Below are 9,627 nucleotides of genomic sequence, written 5' to 3'. Positions count from 1 at the left end.
ATTCTGTTAACATTACTTATGAGCCCAAACTCTGGGTTGTGAAAGAGCCCTAAAATTGGAGTCAGAAGACCTAGGTCCAATCAATCAACAAACATTTACTAAGCCCTTGCTACGCGCCAGGCACTATGCAAGGTGCTGGGCCATATAAAAACAAGCAATCAATAAGCACTCATGATGGCACAGTGAAGAGAGACCCAGGCCTGGAGTCTGGGAGACATGAATTCAAATCTGGACTTATACACCTTCTAGCCATATGACCTTGGGCAAGTCGCTTCACCCTGTTTGCCTCAGTTTCCCCATCTGTAAAATGAACTGGAGAAGGCAATGGCAAACCCCTCCAATATCTCTGCCAAGAAAACCCCAAACGGGGTCATGAAGAGTTGGACATGACTGAACACCAACAACACGTGCCAGGCACTGTGCTAGGCACTGGGGGTATGAGGACAAAGAAGGAAACAATTCCTATTTACACGAATGAGCTGGAATTCAAGATCCAGAGCCATGTGAGTCACTCTCCCCTTCTCAGGGCCTCAGTTTCCTCCTTTGTAAAATGGGGCAATTGGGCTGGAAGGCATCTGAAATCCCTTCCAGCTCTATGACCCTATGGGGAAGTCTCTCTGCCTCTCTAGGCCTCAGTTTCCTTCTCTGAAAAATGAGGGCAGTTGGACTTAATGGCCCCGAGGTCCCTCCTGGCTCTGACATTCTCGGGTTCTGATTCTTCCCTTCGTCTTTCTTTTGGTTCACTTTCCTGTTCACTAGCAACTCCAGCAGAGGGCAGGCAAGGAAAGGTACAGCTGAAGGAAATGCATTTGGTCCCATCCCCCCTTCCCAGTCCCCACCCTGGGAAAATCAGGGCAGTGTCAAACCCTGGAAATCAGGGGCAGTGTCAAACCCTGGAAATCGGGTCAATTTCAAACACTGGAAATCGGGTCAATGTCAAACACTGGAAATCAGGGGCAAAGTCAAACCCTGGAAATCAGGGGCAGTGTCAAACCCTGGAAATCGGGGCAATGTCAAACACTGGAAATCGGGGGCAGTGTCAAACCCTGAAAATTGGGGCAATGTCAAACCCTGGAAATCAGGGGCAGCGTCAAACCCTGGAAATCAGGGCAATGTCAAACCCTGGAAATCGGGGCAGTGTCAAACCCTGGAAATCGGGGCAATGTCAAATGCTGCAGAGAAACCAAGAAGAATGAGGTTTGAAAAAGGGCCATTGGACTTGGCAATGACGAGCTCACTGGTGATTTCTTGTTATTCTCAGCACATGATCCACCGTCTCCCAGGTTTGTTGCCTTCTCTCTTACGGGATGTCCCCCATGCCTGGAATGCTCTCCTCATCTTTGCCTCCTAGCTTCACTGACATTTTAAGACTCTGCTCAAATTCTACCTTCTGCAAGAGGTCTTTCCTGGTCTCCACCCTCATCTCTTTGCCTTGATCCCTAAATGCTAGTGCCTTCCCTCTGAGATTACCTCCCATCTACTCTGGTAATCTCTAGGCAGCTAGGTGGTATGGTGGATAGAGCGCCAGGCCTAGAGTCAGGAAGACCTGAGTTCAAATCTGTCCTCAGACACCCACCGTGTGACCTAGAGCAAGTCACTTCACCCTGTTTGCCTCAGTTTCCTCATCTATAAAATGAGATGGAGAAGGAAATGGCAAACCACTCTGGTATCTTTGCCAAGAAAATTCCAAATGGGGTCACAAAGAATCAGACATGACTGAAATAACTGAACAACAGCTCTGGTAATCTAGTGGTTTGCATGTGTCTCTCTCATTAAAATGTGAGCTCACTGAGGACAAGGACATTCATCTTTGCCTTTTTTCTGTATCTCCAGCACTGAGCACATAATAAGCACTTAATAAATGCTTATCACGTGATATTGATTGACTTTAATGGTGGACTATGAGGCTGGAAAAAGCCAGGGCTTTGCCTCTGGCTGAATATATAACTTTAGCCAATCGTATTTCCAATACATTTTTTTTTTACAATAGTGATCCTAGGATTTTCCTTATCTCCCTTAAGGAGTTTTCTTACAACCTTATAACAAGGTAGAAAGAAATTCCTTCATCACTCTTAGAAGCTTTTTGGCCCTGGCCATTGGATGGAGGTAATCACCACCACATAGAACACAACTAGTCACTGCCTGAGAGATTCAGTTATGCCCCTTGGCTTTATATAAAAAGTCATTGAGCAGCCGTTTATGGTAAGGCATTCCTTTGCCTGTGGAGGAGATTCATGGACTAAGGAGAATGTCTCTCCCTCCTGCCCCTCCCCATCAGTCATGGCATCTAGCAGCAGAGCTACTCCATTCAGCAGCTCGAAAGTCCATTCTAGTCAGCTGTGGAGGAGGAATGTGGACCCTTTTCTGGGATTGAAAAGACCAACTCCTTTACCTAAGTATAAATGGGAGTCTTGGCTCCCTTTACATAGTCTAATAAAACCCCAACTTTCTCTGCCCCAAACTCCTCCCAGTGCCTTCCATTGCAGGGGGCTGGACCTTTTGGCTCATTCCACTCTGCATCTATCGCTTTGCCTGTTTTTCACTCCTTGGAACAAGATGCCCCTGGGCCCAGTACTCCCTGTTCTCTCCACCCCTCAACACACCCCTTTTGTGTGTTGTTTCCTCCCATTAGACTGCAAACGCCTTGAGGGCAAAATTCATGGTATCCCTAGGGCTAAGCACAGTGCCTGGCATATGGTAGGCACTTAATTAAATGTTTCTTGGATTGGATTATCTGATTATCAGATTGATCCTCTGTAAGCATCTAAGGCCCCAGGGTGGGGTGGGACATCTGAGAGTAAGGTGAGGGGTCTCACTGTGAGATCGATGTTTTAGTTTGGGTCAATCCTGAGAGATCAGTTCCTCTCATGGTAAATTCCAAGATATTTTTGTGAGTTCCAACCTTTCCCCCTCCAAGAACATAGAACTTCTATTATAATAATAATAGCAAAAAATAACATTTATATAGTGCTTTAAGGTTTATCAAGCCCTTCATTTATATACTTTCTGATATGATTGTCACAACAATGTTGTATGGTGAAAAAAGAACTGGATTTGGAGTCAGAGGAACTTGAGTTCAAATCCTGATTCTGCCATTTTCTCTCTGTATGACAAGTCACTTCCTCCCTCAGTTTCCTTATCTGTAAAATACGGAGGTTGTATTAGATGGTCCCCTACTATCCATCCCAGCCCTAGATCTCTGACCAACCCTGTGAGGTAGGTACTGTAGGTATTATCATTTCCATTTTACTGATGGACCATTTAACCGAGTGTCATAGAGGTGAAATGATTTACCCAGAACCATGCAACTAGTAGCTTTCTGAGGTGAGATCTGAATCCTATCCTTCCTGATGCCAAGTCCAGGGTGCATTGCACCATGCTGCCTCTAGCCTCTATGGAAGAGAAATCCATTTGGGACTGACCTGACCTGACCAATGGTCGTCTTATAGTAGGGGATCAAGACAGTTGGGAGTTTGCTGAGCAAAGTACAGATGAGATTCAAGGGGAATCGGGGAGCAATTGCTCCAGCTACTGGGGCTTCCTGAAGAATAGGACAACCCCACCCCTGCCCCCTGCCTTTGCTTTCTTCCTAAAGCAGGAAGAACTTTGGTCAGAGTGGAGCTCCTATCACAGGGATTCCTCTGATTAAGAGAACATAATTAGGCTGAAAGAGACAGCAAACTGCTAATTATCCTGTGAAGACCCACATGGGAGCATGTAATTCCCTGGGACTCATGGAGAAGACTGCTTTGAGGACTCTGGTATTTGATGTTATTCCCTACTGTGATTGTCCTGGTTATGTCTCATTCTGTTCACCTGTGTTTTAAAAACATCGTGTAGCATGAAGATAATCTTTCTCTGGTGGACCATACGGTGGGATGCTGCTGCTACAGAATCCCCTGATCCTCTGAGACCCTCCCCCATACCTGCTTCCTGAAAAGGGATACACTGCCAGCTGTAAAGTGGAGGAGGGGAGGCGGGAAGAAAGAGCATCAGCCTAGGAGGGAGAGGGGTTCCAGCCTACGTGCAGCCACTCATACTAGGTGGCTTTGGACAGGCTATTTCCTCTCTCTGGGCCTTAGTTTCCTCATCTGTCAAATGATGAATTTGGAAGATATGGTCTCCTAGCCAACTCAAGAATTCAGCTAACTTTCATTAAATACTTACTGTGTGCTAGGCACTGGGGATACAAAGACAAAAGCAAATTGGCCCTTACCCTTCAAGGAGCTTGCATTCTATGTTGAGCTCAAATATTCGCTATTCTAAGGCCCCTCCCAGCCCTGACACCCCCTGTTCTAAGGTCCCTCCTAGCTTTGCCATTGTCTATTCTAAGACCCCACCTAGCTCTAACATTCCTTGTTCCAAGCCCTCCCTCCTAGCCCTGACATTCCCTGTTCTAAGACCCCTCCCAGCTTTGACATTGCCTGTTCTAAGGTCCTTCCAGCCCTGACACTCCCTGTTCTAAAGCCCCGCCCCCAGCTCTGACACTCCATGGCCTAAGGCTCTTCACAGCTCTGAATGTTCTCTAAGGTTCCTCTTGGCATTCCACAACTCTCCCAAGAGGAGAAAGAGGCTGGGATTAAGGAGGCACCACCAGAAATTTGTCATTGCCCTCTTAAATCCATCCTCGGTGCTTTGTTTATTCTTTCCCTCCTTCATGCCTTTTCGACCAGCAAACACTCCCTCCTGGAAATTCCCTACCATCTCTCTTCTGTCCTCGCCTAGATCCTACCTTTCCTTCAAGGCCTGCCTTGTTCAGTAGAGACTAGAGAGCATTTGCTTGTACCTGTCTCATGGTCCATATCCCTATGACATGGTAGAAAGAGAGACAGACTTGGAGTCCAGAGAGAGGTGGGATGAAATCCTGCCTCTGATATTTGCCAGCTGTGTGACTCTGGGCCAGTCCCTCAGCCTAGCTCTATGCCTCAGTTTCCTCACCTTGAAAATGGGGAATGCCTCCACCAGCTCAAAGGACTAAGGTGAGTATCAAATGAAATACTTGCATAAAATGCTTTGCAAATCTGAAATTACCATATGCTTGTGCTATAGTGGAAAGAATACTGGCTTTCCACTCCCAGGTCAGAATTGGAAATCTACTCTGGTCACTTCCTGTTTGACCTTGGGCATATCCCTTTGCCTCTCCGGGCCTCAGTTTCCTAAGTTGTAAAATAAGGGAGTTGAATTTGCTGGCCTCTGAGGTCCCTTCCAGCTCCAAACCCATGATATCATCATCATTAATCATCATCGTTATTATTTGGGTTGGTTTCTTACCCCTCTATTAAACAGTAAGTTTTAATTATTAGATTATTAATGTTAATTAATATGTATGATATATAATAGATTTAGTTAATATGAATTATTAAACAGGAAGATACCAGGGACTGTGTCTTAGCTAAACTTTGTAGCTCCCCTACCTCTGGGCACAATTCTTTGCACATACTAGGTACTTAGTATATGTTTGTTAGGTGACTAATGCTCCCTGAGCTGTAGGCAACTTGAGGGAAGTGACCACGTTTGGCATATCTCTGTATCTCCCTAAGCAGAGCCCTGAACATTGTAAGTGCTCAGAAAATATTTAGTGAAAGTATTTAATAAACACCTGTTGATTGACCGACTGACTGAAATCTTTCCAGATCTCTTTTGAGCTTTTCTGATCCTCATTTGCTCATTTGACCCTTAACCCAATCTATCCCATTTTACTATGCAAATTCTCCCTGGTCCACTGTTGAGAACTCTGCAACAGGAATTAGAAGAATTCTAATTCGAGAAAGCAGGATCTCAAGATACAAGAGAGCTGGGTTCAAATCCTGCCTCTGCCTCTTGCTAGGTGTGTGACTTAGGGAAGGACATTTTACCACTTCAACTCTCAGTTTTTTTAATCTGTAAAATAGGGGAAATAATCCCTTGTCTTGCCTGTTTCCTGAGGGCTATTGTGAGAACCAAATGAAATCAAAGCATAAGGTAATCAGGCATTTAGGTGGTAGATAAACTACTGGATTTGGAATTGAAAAGACCTGAGTTTGAATCCTGCCTCAAACACTTGTTAGTGTGTGACCCTGGCCAAGACACTTAAGCTGAGAATCCCCAATATCTTCATCAATAGCAATACCCAGGTTTGCTATGATGAGCAAATGAAATAGCATTTGTAAACTCTTTGCAAACCTTGAAGTGCTCTGTAAATGCTAGCTATAATTCCTACTAGAATCATGAAATGTCACACACAGTTGAAAAGGACCTCGGTCCCTACGTGACCAAAACTCCCGCCATCGACAACTTCAACCAGGGATCACCTACACTTTTCTTGAAGGCATCCTATATAATGATCATGGTGAGCAAAGTGTTTGGGAAGCTCTCAAAGTCTTTTGAAGTAAAGGTGTATGAAATAGGCTGTAATCTCCTTGAGGACAGGGCTGTCACATTTGTGTCTTGGAAACGCTCAGCCCAATGCCCAGTACATAGGCAGCTCACTTCTCAGTGCTCAGTTCTAGGTTATTAAGACCATAAGTTGCAGAGAAAGAGTCCACCTGCATGGGGCGGGGGGGCTTTCTCATCTGGGACCTCCCAATGAATATACAAGTCTAGTCTAAAATTGCTGTTACTGTTGTTAGCAATAATAATAATAATAATAATAACAGCTAGCATTTACATAGCATTTTCAACTTTGCAAAGTGCTTTACGAATATTATCTTATTTGATCCTCACAACAACCTTGGGAGGGCAGTGCTATTACAGATGAAGAAACTGAGGCAGGCAGCGGTTGAGTGACTTAGCCAGAGTCACATAGCTAATAAGTGACTGAGGCAGGATTTGAACTCAGGTCCTTGTGACTCCAAGTCCTGTGTTCTATCCACTAGGCCGCCCAGCTGCCATTGTTATTATAACAATTCCTTAAACCTCCTACTAGGGTTATCTTTGATGGATGACCATGTCCTTCACTCTGCCCCTCCCAAATCTCAGCCTTTTGCACCTTCTGTTATTTTACATACATACAAACACACACACATACATGTATATATACACACATGTGTGTATGTTTATATATGACATATATACCTGGGTATATATGAGTGTGTATAAGTACATATGTGTGTGTATATGTATACATACATGTGTGTATACATGTATATATATGTGTGTATGTGTGTGTGTGTGTGTGTGTGTGTAGTCTTCAATCTCCCACCTCCACACCTTTACACAGGCTGTTTTTTGTAAGCATCACCTTCATCTGTCAGAATCTTTAGTTCCCGTCAAGGCTCAATTTCAATTCCTCCTCCATATGGTTAGCACTCCCCTTTCTGAAATTACTTCATTTTTACTTATTTGCAGACACACTTCTTCCTTTTATAGAATATAAGCTCCTTGAAGGCAGAGACTGTTTCCTTTTCAACTCTATCCTCAGGACCCAGCACAACATAGGAGGTAGAAGAGAAACAGTAAGCATGCGATCAATGTTTGTTGAATTGAAATGAACTAATTAGCTCACAGGGATAACCCGCTCCAGGCAGATGTTGAAATTCTTCTTCTGATTAGGCTTCAGTTTCTTCAGAGAGAATCGGGTTTCCCCAATGAACTCATTGTGGCCGAACTTGTCTTCATCACAGACAGAAATCCTGAGATAAGAATGATAATGACAGTTGTAAACGATAACAATAGAGATCATCTAATAGGTTCCATTGCCCAAAAATTAATTAAGCATGCTCTGTTCGGTGCTCTGTGCTGTGAGCTCAGGAAGGAAACATGAAATAAGGTACAATGCCTGCCTTCAAGGTGCTGACAGTCTAGTAAATAACAACAGCTGATATTTACATAAAGCTTTCTTGTCACAAAGCACCTTATACAAATCATAGCATTTAATGCTCACAACTACCCTATGAGGTGAAAGGACAGGTATTATTGTCCTCATTTTACAGATGTGGAAACTGAGGCCCACAGAGGGGAAGTGATTTGCTCAAAATCACACAGCTAGTGAACAGTCTCCAGATTCCCAGTCTATACCCTTTCCACCATCCTACTTGGCATTCAGTTGAAAAAAAGATAAGGATAGGAATAGGGACTGGATTTTTGATTTCATTATTACAGGGAACTCTCTTGTGAGGAAACTCCCTCCACAAATGCAGATTGGCCCCTTCTCTGCCTGAAGGTGTCAGCAGAATTAAGAGATCAAGTGACTTGCCCCAGATCATACTGCGAGTATGTGTCAGAGGTAGAATTTGAACCTAGTTCTTCCTTGATAGGTAGACAAATATCATGGGGTTATAGATCTAGAGTTGGAAGAGATTGTTAAAGTCATCTAGTCCAAAGCGTCAAAGAGGAGGCTGGCCCAAATGTGGCAGAACCAGATAAAGTGTAAACAAACAAACGATAAATAAAACAACAAAACAAACCAAACCAACAATAAAGTAATAAAACTAAAATAAATAAAAGCAAACAATAATAACAAAACAAATAAACAAAAATAAACAATATATAAAAATATAACAGAACATAGATAATGTTAATACATAGATTTCTGAGTCAATATGCCTCTGGCAGGGAACCTTATGTATAGGTTAGTGGCCCCTGTTTTTATCTGAGGTTGACATACTAGACTAGTCCAACTCCGTTCATTTTGTAGAGGAGAAAACTGAGGCCTGGAAAGTTGGAGAGACTTGCTTCAAATTCAATCACTAGTAGGTGGCAGTGCTAGGATTTGAACCTGAGTCTTCTGATTCCAAATCCATCACACTTTCTGCAATGTTCTCCACTTCCCCCAGCACTGGCTAGATTGGACAGAGACCATAAAGAGTAGTTAAAATCCTAAACTGGCTAGTCATTCTCTATCTGACTGGGAACAATTCAATAATTCAATTTATAATTAATTTTGTAAAAGTTGAGGCTGGGTCTCCCTATTCTGCCCAGGCTGGAAGGGCAGCAGCCACACATGGGATCATCCTCACTTTGCACACAAGTTTGAGCTGCTCTTTTTCTAAGTTAGACTGATTTGCTTCTCCTTATGTAGCCTTGCGGCCCCCTGCTCCAGGAGGCTCGCCATATTGGTGCCAGACTGAATGAGAACATCTGATTGGCCATAGCCTCCCTGCAACTCAGAACTCCTGAGCTCAAGTGATCCACCAGCTTCATTCTCCCCAGTAACAGGGATGATAGGCATGTGCCACCATGCCCAGCCCAACAATTCAATTTTTAAAACTATATTAAAGTGGTGCAATGAATACAGCACCGGCCCTGGAGTCAGGAGTATGTGAGTTCAAATCCAGCCTCAGACACTTACTAGCTATGTGACCTTGGGCAAGTCACTTGACCCCAACTGCCTCCAGAAAAAAAAATGTATTAAGAGCTTACTATGTGCCAGGCACTGTTACTAGGCATTGGGGATATAAAGGCAAAAAGGCACTGCCCTCAAAAAGCTTATGTTCTGCTAAAGGAATAGAGTATTTATGTAGAGAATTGAATAGGAGATGATTTGAAGATGAAGAGATTGCTAAGAACTAGAGACATGAGGAAAATCCCTTTAGTAGACCAGTCTGGTTAGAATGTAGAATATTTATCATTTGGTTTTGGCTTTGGAGGGGAGAGGGCATAGGGAACTGGACCCGGGATTTCATTAGTGTAAAGTACTTGCAGTGAGAA

At 43.6% G+C, this 9,627-nt stretch overlaps 1 protein-coding gene across 6 annotated transcripts in view; it reads right to left on the bottom strand.

Annotated features, from left to right (window-relative positions):
- RPH3A (rabphilin 3A) overlaps window positions 1-9,627 on the bottom strand; it is a 171,760-nt gene that overhangs the window by 18,468 nt on the left and 143,665 nt on the right. For all 6 annotated transcript variants that reach the window (XM_078154322.1, XM_078154321.1, XM_020978074.2 and 3 more), the window contains one exon: window positions 7,484-7,610. In XM_078154322.1, the coding sequence (XP_078010448.1) occupies window positions 7,484-7,610 (127 nt within the window). The remainder of the gene's footprint in view (window positions 1-7,483; window positions 7,611-9,627) is intronic.

This window comes from Phascolarctos cinereus, unplaced genomic scaffold, assembly GCF_003287225.1.
Source record: "Phascolarctos cinereus isolate Bilbo 61053 unplaced genomic scaffold, phaCin_HiC Scaffold_4;HRSCAF=312, whole genome shotgun sequence".
NCBI lineage: Eukaryota > Metazoa > Chordata > Mammalia > Diprotodontia > Phascolarctidae > Phascolarctos > Phascolarctos cinereus.
The sequence above is the reverse complement of the archived record's forward strand: the minus strand, read 5'-3'. Positions and strand labels throughout refer to the sequence as shown.